At 34.0% G+C, this 22,518-nt stretch overlaps 1 protein-coding gene across 4 annotated transcripts in view; it reads right to left on the minus strand.

The window, feature by feature from the left end:
- AKAP6 (A-kinase anchoring protein 6) overlaps nt 1–22,518 on the minus strand; it is a 256,721-nt gene that overhangs the window by 119,798 nt on the left and 114,405 nt on the right. For 3 of the 4 annotated variants that reach the window (XM_031504984.2, XM_031504983.2, XM_021542661.3), the window contains exons 6-7: nt 17,697–17,793; nt 16,267–16,433 (exon numbers count right to left, since the gene is read on the minus strand). In XM_031504984.2, the coding sequence (XP_031360844.2) occupies nt 16,267–16,433; nt 17,697–17,793 (264 nt within the window). The remainder of the gene's footprint in view (nt 1–16,266; nt 16,434–17,696; nt 17,794–22,518) is intronic. The other variant, XM_021542663.3, reaches the window with a different exon arrangement.

A 22,518-nucleotide genomic window follows, 5' to 3' on the forward strand; every position in this document is an offset into this window, starting at 1 on the left:
ATGGAAATATGCACACACCACTTTCCAATTTTTCAAGAGGAGTCAGCAGCTCAGTAGATCACATTGTTATATTGTGTTATGATGAATGATGTTTTCATAATGATGTGACATGTCTCAATGACACAAACCTGGCTTCCTACCAAAAATGTAAAGCCCTTTACTTGTTTTTAAAAGAGGAAAACAGCCATAAGCAGTTCTTATGGTAGATTTCTCTGCAAGAAAATGTCAGTAGACCAATTTAATACAAAGTATTCCCCAAGTCTGTAATTATTATAAAACAACTTCAAAGGATTTTAGTAGAAGAAGATGCTTTCATAGAATGGTACATAACACATGTTGAAACTACAGAAATATATAATCAACAATGGAACTCAAAGTTAATATTAATCATGGAAGTTTTGGAAACACAGAGAACATTTCCAAAACCCAGGTTGTTTTATTTTTCCTCTAGTAAGGTCAATTGGCACTTTTCCTCACTGCAAAAACAACCCTTTCAGGTAATAATGCAATAAATAATTACTGTTTGACATTCACTTTATCTAATGCGTTTTATGTTAATAAAAGTGGCAAAAAATCTTTTGGATAGCATGATAGCATGTTCTCCTTTCTTACAAATGCCTTAACCTGAGATTCTTCCCTCCTTACAACTTTATAAGACTGCTAGATCTCTCTCAATGTCATGGGTTTTCATAAATACAATATAGCTTTTGGCTCTGAAATTGTACCTAGAAAAGTTGCCATGACAGCATGGAGGATTCAGTTCAGCTTGCAATCCTCAGCAGGCTATGCTGCTCCTTTCTTACCCAAGTCTCTTAGCACCTGCCCCGACATGCACTTGGCAATGTGATTAACTCCTAACACACATCATCCATAGTTTTGCTTATTGCTCCATGTGTATGAAGCACTGTTTAGTATTTTGTTCTGGTAGCATGACTGGTTCGATTTTTTATATTACAGAATGTTCCTGTATCCTCAGGTTTGAAAGACAAGGACAAAAAATTCTGTTGCAAGAGTAGAAGGTGGTATGACAAGTGATACTACTCTGGATCCCTGAGTTAATTTTCCAGTGTCACGTCTCTTCTCTAGTGCTTCAGCCGTTTAGACTTACTCAGTAGCCTATTCCTGAAATGTCCTAGAGAAAAATACAACAAAAGAAGCTGGACCAGGAGGAGTCCTCAGTACTAGTTCAGTCCTTCCATGTAGTAGCTGGTGTTTCAGGTTCCTGAGAGCCCCTGCCAAGCCCTGACTGATTCCTGTAGTGTCTGAAAGGACAACAGTAGTACTGTCCTTATGTACTTTCAGTATGAGATTCTCTGTACAACAAGCACTGAACTTAGTATGGAACTATAAATTTCAGAAGGAAATCAGTGATGCTGCCACCACACATCAGGTTTATAAACCAGATCATTTTAGACACCAGAGGACTACTTTAATTTAGCAAGTCTTTTGAGATTGCATAAAACAATTTTTATGAAAAGTTCTTTTTGATTCAGATAATATACTGTCTACATTTGCTATGGGTCAAGATGGGATTTTTTCCTGAATCAGTCACCCAGCCCTAATTCTAATAGAATACTTCTGAATAGTTTTATACTAATAACTGCTCTGTAGAGACTCCTGAAATTATAATATATTAAAAACTCATCAGCCTATCAGAAGAACATGTAATTTTATGTTCATTACTTCTTGGTTCCTGACTATAGAATTTGGATGGTTGCACCTCAATTAAAAGTTGAATCAAAGTTAATATAATTTAAATAAAAACTTCAATAAAAAGTTAAAGTTCTGTTCTTAATAACATTAATACCCTTTAATGACCGCTACGGTCATTGCCACTAGATAACTGACCTTCTTGAACCTCTCTTCACATAGAAACCTTTCTCCCAACACAGGCAATTATTTAGCAGTAATGAGTGCTCTGTAAGAGATTATTGTTTAACCAAGTATCTTAACACACTGCTTTCCCCCCTTTATCTCTATTCTTCAACAAATGGTACATTTTTTTCTATTGTAGGCTTTTCAGTTCTGAGTATAGAAGCCTGTGGTCTTATTCTTTCCAATGCAGAAGTTCACCGTATAATTGGCAAAACTTCAGATATAATTAAAATCTTGAAAACGAGGATGCTATGAAATAATGTTTGTGAGCTGCAACTATGGCCCTGTAAAGCAGAGTGGTTCTGAAGGTAGGTTTGAGATGCTGAGGGATAATGAGGAACAAAAACAAGAAATATTGTTGGGGATGAAAAGGCACAATTCTTTAACAGTATGCAGAAAAAGAAGGAAAAAGAATTAATTATAATAGGACAGAAATATTTAGGACCATAATGGAAGCCAAAGGAAAAAATTGAATGGAAGAACAACTAAAGAAGAGCAAGGAAAACAGGGAAGACAGATTAAATTTGGAGGCACAGAATTAAATTTCATAAAGAAAGAAAACTTTTTGGCAGAGTCCTGGAAGCATTAAATGTTAAAGGATGTTACTGTAAAAGTGTGAATTACTGGTTCAATGAGCTCAGCACAGGCCTGGAAGATGAAACTGCTGCATTCTAATTCCAGCTGGCCTAACAACTTGCACTGTAGCTGTGGGGAAAGCTCTTCCTCCTCTTTGCCTAGATTCCTTTCTCTGTGAAAATTACCTTTTTTCAAAAGGCATTATGATGTTTACATATGCTGTGCTTCAAAAATACTAAGCATTAATAGTAACTAATTCCATTAAGCATGGCCTCTTCCTCAGTTTTTAATATAAGATTCGTGAAACACCTTCCAGTTCAAATTCTCAGTATCTCAAGTATTTTGCACAAATTCACTTAGAAATATCTTATTCCTTTTTCCTAAAACAAATATTGCCTAACCAATTTAAGAGAGCGAGCATCTTCTAATTCATTTAATTCAAATATTCTGACCACTCTAGTACCTCTTCACATGAATAGTCGTTATGGTCAGATTGTGGAATATAGCCTGAAGAATCTAGTAGAAATACCAGTGGGCTATATAGAGATAAGATTGAAAATGTTAGCTGTTTAAAGACAGCATGGCACAATTGTGCATTACTTACTCTATTTTGGTCCAAAACACAAGAAAAATACTAAGTCCATATAATGCCTTAACCCAGTGTGCAGAAAAGAATAGCCTAAGTGAGGCCTTTGCTGATTTAAAAGCAGTAAATACCTTTTCATGTCCTGGATGAATTCCCATCTGCTCACTGTCTTTAGAAAAAAGGCCTCTAAAACTGAAAGGTGGGGAAGCCAGTTTCCTATTGCCAATACTGCTGCTATTTAGAAGAAAACAGAGTAGAAATTTCTCCAAAATATTTTTTCACATTAATATTCCATCTCCTAAAGCCTCAGCTTTTTTCATAGTATAAGTGTTACATTGACTGAGGTTCCTCTGTATTTTCTGAATAAGGGGACAACAGAGAACAAGAGGAAGAGGGTTTTCAAAGCAAATTGCTTATGACTTGCCTTCTATCTTAAATGACTTAAGCTAGGTTTTTTATTAATGACAATACGACAGTAAAGTACAATATTCTGTTCAGTTCTGGAAAATACTACAGGTAGGACTGCAGTGTATAGAGCCTTGTCAGCTAGACAGTTTACTACAATGGAAAAAAATGGAGCAAGAAGGATTTTTTTATTTGTATAAAATATATTGTTCTTCCAGGCTGTAGTGAAATAGTTTCTATTTAATTGCAGAGAAATCCTAAGAAGGTTACAGCAGTGAAACATTAAAATTCTAAGGGCAACTAATAACATTAAAACTTTATAGCCCCAGATAGAATAATTTAGACAAAAACAACATGAACATATGTTTTGTGTAATAATAACAAACATTTATAGCTGTCAAGAGAGAAAAACACAGGTTTATGCACACCTTAATGGCGTGCATGGGTGAGCATGAGTATATTTAAAACATAATATATTACAAAATTGACAGCAGGCATGACTCTTCTGGGTACTATGTTAAATCAATGAATAAATTACCAAAAGTGTGTTGTGGCTGTTTGGATGTGTAATTGAGCTTAACGTATGTAGTGTTATTTCAAAAGAAACTGTTCAAGGAGTTTCTAGACCAATCCACTATGCATCTTTACTAAGCTGTTTACAAATAACAATAAATGAAACTGTCTCACAGTAGGAAGTTTAGTTATATGCATTACATAAATGGGAGAAAAGTTAATTTTAATATGTTTTTCAGGAATTAAAACCAAACTTATTATAATATTCTTAGGATTCACTGAATTGGAAATCAACATTTTTCATGTTTAATTATAGATTTATTTTAATTAGCTGATACTTTATAAACAAAAGCCTTTGTAGCTATACATGTCAGGAATGAATCTACTGAGATAAATATGGATGCTTCCTACAGTACTTGTACTGAAAGAGTAAGAATCAATGCCCAAATAAATGAAATAGCAAAAAGATGAGCTTAAATTTATTCTGTTTATTTCCTTAATACATTTCCTGTCCAATGTCTAAAAGTATTTTGTTACGTTAGAAAATTATGACCATTTAAACCTTATTGTTCTTGACTAATTAATATTTTAAAAAAACAGATTTGCAAACAAACCCATTAATTGTCATATTTAGAAAAAAATGAGCACCTACATCTGTTCCTTGTTTCAGAGCTGTTTCATCTTACTACACACAGAATTTTAAAAGATAAATTTACCCTATTTTTGCATCTATCTTTAGATTTTCCAGTTCTAGTAGTACTTGGTTGTTATGCAATGCCCTAACTGCTTGCCCCTCAAATCTAAGATAGGAAGGACAGCCTGTACAAAATAATGCAAGTACTCAATAACCCTGTAGTCTCAAGGAAAATTTTCCAAATCAACAGCAAGGATAGAAAACACAAGCTGACCTGACCTCAGACACCTTCTTCTTGTCTCCTTTCTCCAAACTGAAATGAAAATCCTTGAATGTAAGCAATCATAAATGCACCATTCTAAACTTCAATCGTGTATCATAGCTTTAAGCCAAAGTATTTCAGAACACATGGTGCTGAGCTCTTAATCAGATCTGAACTTTTTCCTTTGCAATTTTCTTTCTCTTTTCTCAAGATTTTTCTTCATTTTGTAAGCGATGATGCAGACTGTCAGCATCAACCATACTTGTGATTTTCTTAGGGCTCATAAACTCAAGGATTAAGGCATTCTACACTAAATGCCTGTCTCCTTTCTACAACATGACTCCAAAGAGGAAAAATAGGATGAAGAAATGAAGTGTACATGCCCAGATGAGCTATTCTTTCTCTCTGGTGTGATGATGGTTCATAAAGCATGCTATGGGGCAATTATAAAAGAATATGGCATACCACCTGTCTCCTGGTCAGAAAACCCATTTTGCATTTAAAGCCATCTTAGGTTAACTGTAATTAACATTTACAGCTGCCCATGAGATATGGCAAAATGCACTACTACCACACGTATTTTTGTTGCAGTTACTTCCAGGTGTTTAAGGAACAAGTTTAAATTGCTAAATGTGATGCAGTCCCCATTGTATCTCCCACATTAGTTACACTACTTTGGGTAAGTATAATTATCAATAAATGCACATCTTAAAGCATCTGAGATACTTTAAGAAAGGCTTAATTAAAAATCCAAGCAAAATACTAAAACAAAAACAAAACAAAATAAACAAACAAACAAAAAAAAAACACAAAAAACCCCCCGAAAAAATAAAATGGTATTACCCCAAAGTTACTAGATCTGACACACAAATGTACATATACTTTAACATAAGCATCTGGCAGGCTTTTTAATGTTGGCCTATATTTCACCAAATTCTCTAATGAAATTTTTTTCCCCACAATATACACATCAAGAAGTCAGATCACACATATATTCTCAGCACCATATTCTGTTGCTTTCTAATAGATTGGCTTAAAAAACTAGCAAAATCTGTAACATCACTTTGCATTTACAGATTAAATGTAGTCAAGTATACTATTCCATAAGACATTTAAGAATAAATCAGTTTGAAAATGGAGATTGTCCAAGTAGATTTTTTCCTTCATTGTTTTACCTGATTTCTCTTTCGTGACCACCCTAGTGAAGAGCAGATACTTAAGGTACACAGCTGAGACTAGAACTGAAAGATACTACAAGTTAAATTACTGCTAGATGTTCCGAAAGACTAAAATAATAAGTGTATTGGAAAAAACAAAGGGAAATGCCACCAAATCATGCTGAGTATAGAAGTAATTAAAATAATTTTAAAAGAATAAAAGCATGAAGAAGATAAAATTTACCTTTATCTCATATATCTTTGTTCACATCAATGTTCCTTTTGTTGTCTATTACACATTTAATCACTCTTGGACATCAACCATAACAGCAAAAACTCAAATACCTAACTGATAATTAAGGACAGTAATATTTATATGAAGTTAGTTTATTCTGTAGATAGGAACATTAATTTAATGCACAAATATAATAAAAGTAAAATTTATTTTTAAAGATCAGAGGAGTGCCATGCCAGCCACTCTTTAATGGAATAAAGCAGTAATTTCTGTTTCCAGCTCAATAATATAAGTTCACTAAAATGGCAAAGATAGAATGCCATTAACAGAAGCAACAATCTTGAGAGATGACAATTGACAACAGCCTCCCTATTGAGCTGTTCTCCTTAAAGCACAAGATTTCTATGACTCTGTATCAAAAGGGAAATATCAGATTTTCAAACATGATTTTTTTTCCAAAAGCAAAACATGGTGGAACAGTGGCACAAAAAGAAAAGAAAAAAACATCTCAGTATAGAAGAAAATCTTAGTTTACACCACTAAATCCTGCATTACCAGAGGTAATTAGGATGAGAAGCATGAGTTGATATTGCATTGCTACTACCAGAGCTAGGAAAAAAATAGACTAGTGGAGGTAGAAGATGATAACCTTGTAAGTCCAACACCTAGAGCTCATGCCACATCATCTGATCAAGCCAAAATATTTATCATTGTGATGACTGGTAAACAACACCCAAAGACACATTCAAGCTTTACCATTCGATCTGAGCAGCACCACATTTGTCAGAAGTCAGACACGATGCCTGTGCAGCACCAGGCTTTCCGTCCCCCTGCACTGCCAGCAGTGAGGTCTGGGAGAGTCTCCCCACACACTCCTGTCCTGCATTACACTTGTGATCCTGCTGAAATCCTGAACTGTTCTGAGGAGCAACAGATGGCGTGGAGGGAGAGGGAATAGAAATAAGATATGAGAAACTGAACTGTAAATATCTGAATTTCAATGAATTTGCTTTGTTAGTGATCACAGTCTTTATTCAATCACAAACTTGTTCTACCAAGACATTTTTAGTCAGCTAGGATTCCTTATTTCTACTTCTTTATTACTTTATTTTAGTGTGTTCATCAACTTATGAACTCAAACTCAAAAATAAATTTTAAAAAAGCTCTCTTTCTGCTGTGCTCTAAAATCTTAAATTAGCTCATGGGATTCTGAACTCTTATAGAGAAGTAGAAAAGTAATAGCTCTGACAAGCTATCCTACAAATTTCTGCTTTAGACTGGGAGATGTTGATTTTCAGTAAAATAAATCTGTATTCATGTGTGCATGTTACTAAAAGTTATTAAATATCTATTTTTCTAGAAATCTGAGAAGCACATGAAACAACAGGCAGATATGAATAGGTAAAAGCTTCCACCAATATTCAATTCTAAAAATATGTTTTATAAAAATAAAAGAACAAAAATGCAACTATATGATTGTGTAGAGAGAGGAGAATACTGGCAAAATAGGAAATCAAGGCCCTTGAGTGGTTAATACTTTGTTTATGTCACTTAAGGAAAATGTGTTCATGTGAACACATACTCAGTGCCCTTCTGTTTTTATATTATCAAATGCAGGCCACACCCAAATGGGATTTTTTTCCTAAATAAAACTTGTCAGAGTTGGTCCACTTACACAGGGGAAGTAAAAAAAGCCTAACACACTTCGGAATTCCAGGTAACAATGTTCAAATTCAAATAGCATTATGATAAAATAAGCCCCTTGGGCATATGCTGGTTTAAATATCTATTCTCATCAAGTTTTTAGTCTGCACTTGTTCTCAGAGGAGAGATTTAGATTTAAAGTATCTTTCAAACTGAACTTGATCTATGTTTTAATGGAAAGTAGCCCTTCTCATTCCTGAAGTAAAAAGTCATAATTTCTTTGCTAACCATGTAAGCATAACTGCTTCTACTAATAGAGATGGATATTAACAAGGCAATAGCTGCTAAAAATAATCAATATAACATATTTAGAATCACCAAGGTGTAAAAATTGTAGAAGCATACTGTAAGTACCACAGATATCTCAGAGTATTTGTTCACATCTTCAATTCAAATAGGACTTCTGATATTTTTGAAGTAAATTTTATAATATGCTGGTTTAAAAAGTATCTATGTTTCAAAACAGGACTGAATATTGTGCTTAATAGTAGATACAATTTAGCTGCAAAAAAAAAAATATTTTTAAAGTGTGGCTGTCTCAATTTTAAACCTGGTAGTGAGCTAAATAAACCACAGATAAGATTACTGTTAGATTCAATGAAAAAAAAAAAAAATGAGGACCTTCACTACTTTTTAGAAGTTTGGCTTGTTAAAAATTATTAAAATTATTTTAGATGCTAAGGTAAAAATACTGTCATATAGAACTTGCAGGAGATGGATATATGAGAAAACAATCTCTCTGAGCTAAAATGGAACCCAGATTTGCTTGACCAAGACTTTAGGGACATCATTACTTGAAAAACTAGAAAAATATTTAGTTAACTTGTGATGTAGAGAAGTTTTACCAGGCCTCATGTAAACTGAAAGATGAGGTTTAGGATGGAGCTATTATTAATTTGGCTTATTTTATTGCAGTCCAGATAGTGACTGCTTAGATTTATTCATTTTTCTGTGAAGGGAAGTTCTAAATTAAACACAAAATCATTCCTCCTTCCCACTAAAAAGCATACAATTAGAAAATCAAGAGAAACAGCTTCCAATAAACAAGAGTAAATCTACCATGTGGAACCTCACAACAGATCTAAAGCCGGGTTTTTTTGTGCATCTTTCATGCTTTTGATTCAATCATTCTGGAAAAAAAACTATGACTATTTGAACAAAAGAAACATTTTCAAAATACAGCTCTTGTAGATATGTAACACTTAAAATCTATCAACTGAAAATTACTTCCAAGAGCAGTGGTCTAGTGTTACATTTACAAACCCAACTGCATAATTGTGCACCTTAGCCAGGCATTATCATGCAACAAAAATTTAGTTATTATTGAAACATTTTACCCTCAAAACAGTGAGTTAGATTCATCCCAGGTGGCCTCAGTAACACAGACTGTGACTTTCCAGCCAAGTGCAAGAAAGGCATTTGAGGAGAACCTGCATCCTCTTTCCCTATGCAGCAGCCAACCACCACCACAATCTACAATAGGCTCACAGAGACAAAAGAGAAGGCTATCTATGTCATAATTTGATTTGCAGCCTTTCCTGGAAGATCTCAGCTGCATAAATCCTTATGAACAGCCATATGAAATGCAACATTCTCCCTCTGGAAAAGGAACAATAGTTCTGACCCCTCCTTCTCTCAGGGTGTGTTGAGGAGTAAACCCTTGCAAAATAAACTGGCCAAGGTTCAGGTTCTTATGCCTATGCTTGGTAAAAAGGCTGTGGTCTAATGACACAAAAATTCATATTTTATCAGCTTGGAAATGTAAAATCACCAAAAATTACTAGCTCAGTTAAAGTATTTTAACAAAGCAAAAACCTGCTGAGGTATGTAATTCCTTTACTCAAGGACAGATAGAAGAAGAATTGTGGCCATTTTATGAATATTATTCTGTATAAAACATCAATTTAAGATTATATACATTTAGAAGCTTAAATGAAACATCCTGTACATGACAGATTACCCGATTACTTTGGTCTTGCCTGGGTTTTTGAAATTCTGCTTAGTTGAAGAAAATTTTGCTTCAAAATATGATGGGTCACACATTATTTTCAAGGCACTGGTTTTGCCAACAAAAAGCCCAGTACCAGAAAGGTACTACACAGTACTAAAACTCTGTTTTTTTTCTATCTGTACTTAAATTATCACACAAAATATTTCAGCTAATTCTGAGTCTGACACAGTACTACAGTCAACAAAGTTTTTCTACTCAGTTGCCACAGTCACGTCTTTTATACCCTTCAGTTGATCCCTTTCTTCTTATTTCTTCAACAAAGTCAGTCCCATTCAATAATCCATATTCAGACTCTCCTTTTGGTAATGCTAGTTTCTGCTTCTAAACTTATTTTAAACCATCTTTCTCTTTCCTTTTATTCCTCCTCTCTAAAATGGCATGTAGAATTATGGTGCCATCTTTCAAATCCTTCCTGAAGATACTTTTGGTTACAATGACAGCTATGTCTGTGCACAGTCTAGATGAAGTCTGTAAAATCAAAATTACATAACTTATAAAGCAAGGTATTAAAAACTAGAAAATGGAGGAACTTGAAGTGTCTAACTGTGCTAAAAGACACAGTTTCCTTCCTCTTGCTTTCTTTTTATGTTCTTTTCATTGTTACATCAACATAGCTTGTTTTGATTAGCTTGGAAATTCTTAATGAATGTTTTCAATCCTGTATTTGGATAACACTAAATATCAAAAGAACTCAGTCATGTTTCACATGCTCCAGTAAAAGCACTAAAAGACAGGCTTATTCCTCACAAAACCAAAATTATGTCTATTGATTTACCACTACCCTTTTCATCTCATTGGCCAACTCATACATGGTTCACATCCCCACCAAAGAAGCTGATAGATCAAGACTACTGTAATTTCATATACTTAAATACCTAAAACCAAGCAAAATTATAACTGCATTATTTTTTTCTAGTACAGCAGGACTAACAGCATTATTTGTACTTAAGACTGAGATAACAGTATCTTTAGTCTAGACTTCCAAAGTTTCCAAATATTCAGAATTGAAATGTCACATGAATGCTTTTAAACTGTTCAGCTGTTAGGCACAAGAATAGTATTTATGTATAGATAGCATTTTAAATATTCAATAATATAAGACTATGCCTCAATGGCAAAATATCAGAGCCTCCTGCTCTAATTACAGGACCTATTACCATGTTTGAAGTAGTCAATGGAGAGCTGTAGACTTGCTGTAACTTTCTTCAGCACAGAAATACATTGCAGGATATTATAAAGCATTGTTTTCACCAGTAAAAGGTAACAACTATTTAACTGTGCCCAAGACTATCTAGTTGCTCTGAACAGAAGAGACTAACACATACAGCTGAAACTGCAAAGAATTAAGGTGGCAGATGGTAATTACTGATACTGGAAGTAAGCCTGGGTTAAGGTGGTTAGAACTTCAGTTTAATGGCTCATCTATGAGATGTTGCACTCATGAAATAAAATTCTCTCATATTTAGATGGGAATGTGGCTCATTATGGACACATTAGAGGAAAAAATTACTTCTTCTAAAGCACAAATATAAACTTTTCTTGTACATTTCTTTTCCAAAAAAAGACTTGATTAAGCCATGAGACAATAGACCAGAATGGCATGTGTATCACCAGATGAAAAGCCCTTTCCATATGTCTGTACATCAGAGATTAAATTCTTATTTCAATTTCATTATTTTTTCAAATTATTACTGAATAAGTAATGGATATTTATTTGACATTTTAATTCACAGTATTACGATCATGAGACACAGGATTTAATCCACAAGTCTGATCCTGAGTTTTTGCATGTAGAAAAATAGAAAAGGAGAGACAGTAAGTTAAAAATACAAATTCAGTTTAAGATGTAAAGTTTTAAAATTCTTCTGCAATCTAAGTAACTCCAGCAAGATATGTAAAATTATCTTTCTAGCATAGGTTATTCCTGCCCTTCCACTAGAAGCAAGTGAAGGAGAAGAGAATGAATGCCAGTTATATATGCCATTTGACAACTTCAAAGCACTAATCACTACAATAATAGATGCAATACTCCAATTGCATACATTGGTCACCAGTTTTCAAAGTGGTTATGTAAGTAAAAAGATTCTGAAATCATGGTCTCTGTTATCAGTTTAAAATATTTAAATCTGTCTCAGTAATAAACTTGCTCTGTTTTAAAACAATGAAAGACATTAAAAAAAATACTGGTATGTTGTTTTTAATATTACAGCCCATGCAATGTAATGCAGACTTGAAATACAAGAAATATGAAATACAGACTTGATAAAAGACACTGGGGAAAAGAAAATTATCTACTCACAAGTATGATATTTCACTGCACTAATCACAAAGATGCAAAAACACTTCATTTGTATACTCCTTTTACATCAAAGTATTAATCTAAATGTGGTAGTCATAGCAGCCTGATTATATGGCCAGGACAAGTTACAATTCTGAAGTAAAAGAGAAAAGACTGTTACCATTCTCTCAACTTTGCTCTGCTGTGATGTCTATTTCCCAAATTTGTCTTTGTATGAAAAAAACTGAGCAAGATATAATTGTTCTGAGCTCTGGTGTTTAGTCCACCTACTAGGTCTGAGACCAGTGTCATTATAAAACTGTCTGTGAAACAGCATTCCCAGAATCCCAAACAGTGATCGATACTAAACAGCTTCACCAAGTTTTCAATTTTTAAATGAAAATCACTTTTCTGTGTACTGAAGACTGTTTGTTTGAAATGATTGTAAAAGCTGTTAAATTACATGCAACTGAGTGAGAAATGATCCTGGAAGCACGTGATGTTTAATTACATGCTAAGAAGAAATTACAGAGATTTTCTTTTTCCCTTTATACAAAGGTTTGTTTAACCACTTCAAATTCTGTTCCTGAGCCACCTACTACTTCTGTGTCTTTCAGTTTATTTTGTTACATGTGTTTTTGTACCTCTTCCTCCATACAGGATACACTTCAAATCCTGACTGCTTCTGTCATTAACCCACCGACATTTTACAGTTAACGCATTCTTCCCAAGACTGTTTTTTACCTAGAACTGAGTCAGATTTCAATGTTCTGTGTATTAAGTCCAGTGTCTTAACCATTTTCATGCTTAATTTTCTGAAGCTTGAATGGGAAACAAGAAGTGTTTTTCAGTAATAAAGCAATTATTCTGGAAATAAACATGTCCAGAAGTACAAAATGTGTGTGTGTGTGTATACCTATATATATATACACACACATATATATACATATATATATATGTATATATATATTTGCAGAGTATACCACTATTCTTTTGACCTACCAGCCTTTAAGTTCTGATGCTACATTCTGAACTCTTACCAAAACAACACACAAATCTTAATTCAAAGATTTACTTGCAGAACAAAGATATCCAGATCTCAAAAATCATGTAATGACCTAACTGTACAGATACATGCTGGGAGCAGAACATGCAAGTGACACTAAAAATATTATTCCATACAATGTTCAGTGAAGGAGAATGTGTACAATGGGCAAATGGTATTAAGACTTGTACGCTTTTAAAGGACATCAGTTACAACACAAATTTGCAGGTTCTTCAGAAAGCAATGAACTTTTCCAGCAAATTATGAATTAAATAGATCAGGGTAATTTTCAGGTATTTACACTCACAGCCACTAGATATGAAAGTAAATCATGTTGTTTTTTCAATATCAGTCTTTACTGTTTATTTAAAGTGATACTGTTTCCAGTAGTCCTTTTGTGATGAAGAAGTGATCTAAGAGATCACTTACAAAACAAGTGGCCTCAGACATCTTCAGAAGGTAAAAAAATGAAAATTCACACATATATGAAATAATTTCTCCTATTTTCCAGATATTTTGAATATTATTTTGATTTGCTTCAAAAGAAAACATATACTGTAGCTAAGTGTCTCAAGATTCAGAAGGACAGTCTTGTATTTTACGTCTAATTACTACTTATATTGTTAGATCAGTGCTTGTTGGATTGCATCATTTTTAAAGGCTTGTCAATGGAGTAAGAAGGCAAAACTTTATATCCTTCAATTTAAACTGAATACAGTCATCAATTCTTCATTTATAAAAATGACTGAAAAATAGTTTCAGTAAGTACTTAGAGACTTCACTGTTTTCCTAAGATTTTATGGAAGACACAATATATTAGAAGAGCTTAGGTATTAGAAATGTTTAAAATCAATTCTAAATCTCCTATGGCAATCACTCTAAGCCACTATGAAACTTACATACAAAAAAAGAGAAAAATTTCCTAAACAAAATCTGAATTCTTTACTAAAAATGTTGAAATATATTTCCAGAGTTCAAAACATCCCTTTCCCCCTCCCACTCTTCACTTTTCTCATTAAAGATGCCACAGTGCTATGAAAACATGTTTTAAAAAGTCCTAAGGGAAAAGTTTCCTAGGGTCTTTGAAATTCCTCCTTTTCCTATTTCTTTACGGATTTCTAACACCAACACTGTTCCTGTAGTTTCTCAAAAAAAGGCAAAAAAAATACCCTCTAGGTATAATCTTTCGATTTTCCATTACACTTCTCAGGCTCTTTTTGGTTTTTTGAATACAAACTGAAATGTGCAGTTATATTATTAACTGTATTTTAATTTTAGTTTATCTTTTATTGTGAAGAAATAGATGGCATTCAACCATTCTACTGAACATACTTATAAGAATCACTGAAATAACCTGCAAATATTCTTAGCTTGATCTCTTTTCTTAATCTACTTCTTTTAAAATTTACCTGTAGGCACAAACAAAACACCAAACCAAACCAAACAAACAAAAAAAGCATTTTTTCTATTTCCTATCTCTATGATAAAAAGCACAGAGCAAGGAGCTATCCCCTATCTACATGAGAAATTCACTGCAATATAAACCCTGCCTCCATTTCTCCCTTTTCAAGCAAATATTTGAATATAATCATTTTAAGATAGGGATTCCAAAATTTTCATCACAAAATCCAACTGGATTTTAGAATACTCGTTACAAGATAATTTTGATTAAGCTGTTAAATGTTTGGCCACATTGACTTAGATGAGTCAAAGTGTTTAAAGATAGGGGATCATATTACAGGCAGGCTAAAACCAGCTTTGGGCTAGTCTGTTTAGTTTAACAGATCCTGTTACAAAATCAAGTGTTGCTCCACCACCTGTTTCCTAAAGGAGGAAGAACTTTCCATCATGCAAGTGGTGAGGGATATCCCTTCAAATTCTGTCTCCTATCTCCTCAAATTCTGTTTTCCTGTATTTTTGTTTAATTTTTCTCCTTGATTCTTCCTCTGTCTCAAAGACGATTTTTGCTATGAAGAATTATAGTAAGAAATCACCGGAACTTTTAATATAATCATAGCCAAGAGTCACTCTACAAACTACTCTCTTGGAAGCACTGAATACCAATGCTAAGAATTGTCTAGCATCAGAACCAGAAAATCCACTCAGCACAACCATTTCTGATGTTTCCAGAAAAAGAAGTAATTAATTTTTCTAAACATTTCAGCCAGATGTATGCCAAGATATTGAGTTACTGGATTGCTCTCCTACATGTTCTTCACTTAAGAAACAACTCTGCTTATGACTGATGGTGATGAAAGGTCATGCACCCTAAACCATTGTGTGCAGTATCCCTACACTGCTTGCATCAATTTGAATAAACATGGTCTGTATTTAAAATGCTCCTACAAATACTAGTTTTGACAACTGGTAACTACTCTAGCCCTCTTTAATAATTAATATCCACAAAATTATGACAGGTGTCAATAACTTACTCTTAAAGTACTTGTATTCAACATAAGCACTATTATGGATGACTTAAACTTGGAGCGAAAAGATTTGTGGAAAGGCATATGACCTTCTTCCTACTACAATGGCCATCCCCTAATTAAGCAATGCATCTGATAGTCATTAACAGGAATGAGATAATGAATCACTTTCTCTCTTCTTTGTTAATTTGCTGTAACCAAGCGGCTAATGGATGTCAGAGCTGAGTGATTGCACTGATTATAGTGATTTATAGTTGCAACAAAACAATTTAAAAGCATTCTGATTATTCATGTTAAAGATGCTTTATGTTTTGTTTACTAAATGTTTTATGTTCCCCCTCATGCCCCTCTACACACAATAAGACAGGTCTTGCTGGAAAACTTGAAAGTTCTAAGATTTTTTTTTTTATTGTTTCAGAGTAAGGCATTTCATTTTGTTTATAAAAAAAGTTTACCCAGTAGAAATGAAAAGCCTTAGGGTGGAAAGAGAACTTCAGTGGTGCCTAGTTCAAAAGAAGACGGAAATAAGAGGAAATAAGGCAAACTTCAAGCCACTTACCTTAGGGCTCCCAGTCCCTTCCTCATTCTCTGCAGACACATCAGTAGCCAGTATCTCTGCTTTGATGATATCCAGAGCCCTAAGAATCCAGCTGTGTTGCCGTTTGATTTGCCTCTGTAGTTCCTTCCATTGACTTGCAATCATCTGCAGCATGTCCTTCAGTCCTTCTCCAAAATGAACAGGGAAAAATAAAAGCTGTAAACTCAACTCCATCTTTAAATATTGTCCTTTATTCAAATAATTAGCAGGATATTTAAAATAATAAATGCAATAAGAGTTTTAAGGTGTTTTCTTATCAATAAATCTAAGCTTTACTATTGTTCATCCTGGAAAACAGTGCTATAGAGACAAACACTCCTTTTAGCCATCATGTTAAATTTTGATTGAGTTTCAGCTGACAATTTCAAGAGAAAAATTCCACATAAACTGTCATTTCTCTGCAGTAGGGAACACTGCAGAGAAATCTCTCCCTCTAATATCCAGTATTTGTCTTGAAACATTTTGTAATCCTCCAAAGATATTTTCCTTACCTCCATCCGTTTCCTTTATATATATCCTGAAATTTACGCGTTACCGTTTCCTACATCTGTGATGACATGCACTACCCTCCTTAGCTATGGCTTCTCTTTTTGGAACTATACATACAAGTCAGTAATTTCCTATGGCTTTCATGTTACACAGATATGTCTGATGCTGTGAAACAATAGAGGCACACATATAACATGATGAGAAAACAGTATAGCAAAGAATAACTTCAACCTGGATGAAAAGCATGTTAAGTAGGCCAAAATTAAGATGGCATTCCATAGCAGTATTTGCTGATTAAAATGCTATTAGCAGACAAGTCACGCAAACATCTAAAAATATAGGAGGTGGTAGGGATAAAGGGAAATCAGAATGTCTCTCTCCCTCCTCTCAATTTAAGGCCTCTGAAGAAAAAGACTAGCCTAACCAAAGGAAAATGGTATTTTTAATTTTAATCTAGTCCTCATAAATATATTTGAATCAATGTAAGAATTAGTTTAAGTGGTACAATAAAGCTTTACCAATGCAATTACTCATGCAGCGTATGTAAATACATATATATATATTTGAAATACTAGTTCATTATCTTAATATTATTTCCATAGCACCTACATCAAAGAATATGTCAGTGTGAAGTTTTCAGTGATGTGATTTCAATTGAAACTCAATCGAACAGCAAGACCAAAATAAAATGAACAGACTATTTGCAGGCAGTATTTCATTTTATAAGTATCACTGCATTGTATGCAGTATATGAAACATTTATAAATCTTGAAGGTCAATCTGATAATGTAAATATTAATAATACATAAGGAAGTGAATATATGCAGTAATTTACAGCAATGCTTCTTCATTCTTTAATAGTCTGGAGACATAAAGACTTGCAATATTTCAGAAGGATTTACCTGATTTGTGAGATACAATAAGCTCAAGAAGTTGGCGTCCTTCCTCTACCACTGCTTCTTTCAAAGCACAGTGGCTATCTACATTCAACTTAAAACTCTGCAGAAATAAAAGAAAAGGAAAAAAAAGGGGGGTGGGGGGGGAACCTCAGCATCAGACATTGAAGAGGCAGTTATCATAAAACACACATAGAAAATTACTTGCTGGTTTTTATCAAGAACCACATCCCAATTCACCCAATAGCCAAAATAATTTGTGATACTAAAAGCTATTGATATTTTGGATCTGGGCTCAAAATGTTTCCATTAGATCAGCAAAGTGCATCTGTGTCGAAACAGCTGACAAATCTAGACATTCATTAGGTTTTATGAAAAGTCACAACCCGTAGGCTATATCTGGAGTAACAGTATTCTATAAAATACACTAAATTTATGCCACCACATATGAGCTCTGTTTTTTTCAGAGTTCTTTGAAATGTTGGTGATAGCACTATTTATGAAACCATAAAAAAATTACAACATTGAATATATTGTCCTTATGTGCACTTATACAAATCTATTAATATTGTGTTCCTGAGTTAACTCTCATATCCATTTTCAAGGAACATAGGCTGCTTTAGATCTCTGCATTCTTAATTTGTAAAGCAACTATTTTTCAACCTTTTTTTCACTAATATTTTTAGTAGTCTGCAAAGGATCGCTATTTCAATAGTCAATAAAATATTTTATTTCTTTTTATTGTTATTATCTTATTTTTAAAAATTGCATTAATATCTAGTAATAAAGGATCTGGAAACATGATCTACTATATGTTATCCCATTTACTACACCAATGATAATTTGGATAAATTTTTTAATCATATTCCAGACCTTCTCAATATACTTGACTGTAAGAAAGAGAAACAAAGTACAATAGAGAAAAGGATACTTGCTGTATTTAATCATAAATTGTGTGCAGACCTAAACTGCATACAGGCAACATATTTTCTCTTTGAAATGTCTATGGATTAAATGGAAACAATATTTGACCACTTGAAAAAAAAGAGCTTTTCTTTCTCTTGGGAATAAGTTTACTGGCAGAGATGAAAGGAGTCTTTGCAAGTGCACATTCATAGCTTCTGGTTTTTATAAAACTTTATACTTCTTCAAATGGTAGTCACCATGCTAGAAATGGAGTGATCGGTAGCACAGAATACTCAAGAGCCCTCAATTCTTAGGGAAGCAACCATCTTCTTTTTTTCCTAACCCTTACAGTGAGGTTGATTGGCATAGCAAAAAAAAAAAAAAAAAAAAAAAAAAAATTGCCAGAAAAGTAATAAAATAAGGTACTTCTACTGTAATTTTTCATGCTTGAAAAAGGTATGTTGCTCAGACAGAGTGTTAACAGTTTTTCCAGGCAGCATTGTACCTGACAGTGACAGAATGTTTTTGAGAATTTTCCATTCGAATAAAGTGCAATAAACAGTAATTTTTCTACCTTTAGCATTTTTACTATCCCAATTCTCCTTGTAGGGACATCTGAATATACTGTTTTGTACCAGCTCCTGAACAACTGGGCCAGTCAAGAGAAGTTAAAAAAGGAAAAAAGATGCCTAGTTTTTGTCTGTCCCTTTCTTAAATCTAGTTTTATGAACCCAAATCGACAAGTTCTTTTTCTTTCATAAGAGCATGTCTGAACAAGCACTGACAATATTTAATTTACTGTTTACTTAAAACAGGCTTGTACTGAATAGTTTGTAATCATGCACTTCACAGGAAATGCACTATGCGTGTGCCTCACACAGCAAAGAGAACCTAAAGGACCTAAGAGTAGGTTGTGTAATTTCATATAATTGAAGTTGAGTATAGATGCAGCTGGATGTGGCAGTGTCTCAAGATGATGTGGATGTGTTTGATAGGAAAATTGGAAAAGATGAGGTATTCTCTTTCATTAGGAAAAAAAAAAGCCACTTGCTGTCCTAGAAAAGATTCATTTAACATAACGCACCAGATACCACAATACAGCTTGATTTTCAGGTGCACCTATTAACCAGTAATAATGTTAAACTGAAGAACTGAAAAGCAAAATAAGATGAATAAAGATGGGGCCAAACTTTTGGTTTCTGACTAGCAATATTCTCCTTGTGCAAAATTCTTATTTTATGGATAAATTATGAGTGGCACAAATGTCATGAACATGCATGAAGTTTAGCAGAAATAAACTTTTCCCAGCAGAGGCAGCATGTCATGGTTTAACCCTAGCCAGAAACTAAGCATAACACACAGCCTCTCACTTGCTCTGCACTCAGTGGGATAGGGAAAAGAATCAGAAGGGTAAAAGCAAGAAAATTTGTGGGTTAAAATAAAGACAGTTTTATAGGACAAGCAAAAGATGTGCACACACGCAAAGCAAAATGAGAAATTCATTCACCACTTCCCATTATTCAGCCATCCACGGAAAAGCGGGGCTTCATCACATGTAATGGTGACTTGGGAAGACAAATGCTTTAACTCCAAACATCCCCCCCTTTCCTCCTTCTTTCCCCAAATTTAGGTACTGAGCATAATGTCATATGGCATGGAATACCTCTTTGGTCACTCAGGGTCAGCTGTCACAGCTGTGTCTGTATCCAACTCCTTGTGCATCCCCTGCCTACTTGCTGGTGGCCTGGTACAAGGAGCAGAAAAAGCCTTGGCTCTGTGCAAGCACTGCTCAGCAGTAACTGAAACATTCCTGTATTACCAACACAAATCTATAACATGGCCCCATACTACTTTCTAGGAAGAAAATTAACCCTATCCCTTCCAAAATCAGCACACATTAAAAGGAGAGAACCATTCATAAATAAACAGAAGCAAATGTTGTGGATGTAGTGCAGTATGAGTTTTGAATTTAGAATTATATATGTATATATAATTTCTAGTCATTCCTATGGAAAAAGAACTGGACAAGGAACAGTGGAAGGAATAGCCTTCAATCAGTGCTCAAGGTTTCTCATACCTGAGGGGTTGAAAATATGACACATGAAAAAGACAAGAGCTGAAGATGTAACAAGTAATACCTGTATATACAATGGAGAAATGCAAATTTGCACAGCTAAAGATAAAATCAGACCAAATATTTGGAATGAAGGAAGACCTTCAAACACAGAGGTCCCCTTCCATCCTGGATATTTCCTGTTCCCTAGCATTTACTTATGGCATTTGGAAAATTGTAACTCTAGCAGCGTGTGACCCAGGTACTCTGCTCCCCTCCTCCTCTGATCTTTCCTGATAATGAATGGAGCCTTTGCATGTGAAGAGAAGAAAGAAGAGGAGGGAAGTCAATTAATCAAAGCCATTTTTCCAGGCACATTTGCAGCTATAGAGCAGTCAAAATATCACACATAAGCACGTATACATTATGGAAAATGCATGTGCATTGGCCTGACAGCAGCTTTTTAAACAACACATTAATGTCATCCCTAGAACTACAGAGTATAAAATGTAGTTTACAAGCTGCAACAAGCAAAATTTCCTTACAAAGTTCTCTTCACTTTTGTGATCACCATGTACCTATATATAAGTATCAACTGCTCTTATTTAGCAAGAAAGGAAAAATGAAGTAGGAATCGTGGTTTTGGAAAAACTACATTATTATAATAAATGAAGTTTAAACACCAATGGTGTAAATATAAGGCAACAGGAGTGCTATCTTCTGCTGATGGAATGGGGCAAAGCCCAGCCTTCACAAAATGAAGGCATCCTCTGACTTTCAAGAAACTTATTGATCCAGAAGATTACAATAGTACAGTCCATGGGTTAAAAAAGCAGCACCTCCTGACCTATGCTGGACTCTGAACACATTATAAATACAAGAGCACTTTCCCAGAATATAGTAATCTCTTCCTTTTATGTTACTTTTCTGTACAAGTGGGGATAAAAAGAAAACTGTAAAAAAAATTTAAGTTATTCGTAGGATTTATTTGATGGTTGTAGCTACTTAAATTTAGGAAGTTTCTATTGTGTAGGTATCCTACACTGTGTACACATATTGAGCTCTGATATGCAACATTCCCCCTTCTGTTCTTAGAAAATCTTTATAATTTGGTAAAACACCCAGGTCTTTACCTATTCATATCTGCAGCAAGGACAGATAACTAGAATTTGTTTGTTTGTTTGTTTCCAGAGGCACAAAGACTTACTATAAGCATAATTTTTTCAACTCATAATGTATCAGTTGATTGTTTCTGTACTGTCTCTGAAACACAAATCAGCAACTAGGTATCATGCAAACTTACAACATATACATAAATATAGGTTAGTTTGGATGACACAACAGTTTACACCTGTTGTCAGGTTAATACAATGTATTAAAAGAAATATCTTAATTTTCTCAGTTCAGTACACTATCAGAATGTGTGGTGCACTGGGGTACCTCTGAAAGAGAATTTTCATTAGGCTAATTTTTTATATTTTTAAACACTTTTATTAATATTATTACTGTTTCTAGAGTGTTTATTTTTTAGAGCAATAGTACAGACACCTAAAAATTATCTGCCTTGGATTCTATGGTTTCAGAATTTGAAAAAGGAAGATTAATTTTAAATTTCCTAATAGTGTTTTTGAGAAATCTACACTACTGAAATATGGACTTCTATTTTTAGGTATAGTTGCACATATAATTTGGCTAAGAATGTAGCACTTTTAATTATAACACCTACTGTGACAGATATAATTCAATTGTGAAATTTAGAATAATGGGAACAGTTGCTGATAGAAAAGATACAGGATGCCCACTTCATTTGTCTTAAAGGGAATATGACTTGAAACAATTCCAGAAAAATTATTTTTATATGCTTAATGT

Source organism: Lonchura striata, chromosome 6 (assembly GCF_046129695.1).
Source record: "Lonchura striata isolate bLonStr1 chromosome 6, bLonStr1.mat, whole genome shotgun sequence".
Taxonomy (NCBI): Eukaryota; Metazoa; Chordata; class Aves; order Passeriformes; family Estrildidae; genus Lonchura; species Lonchura striata.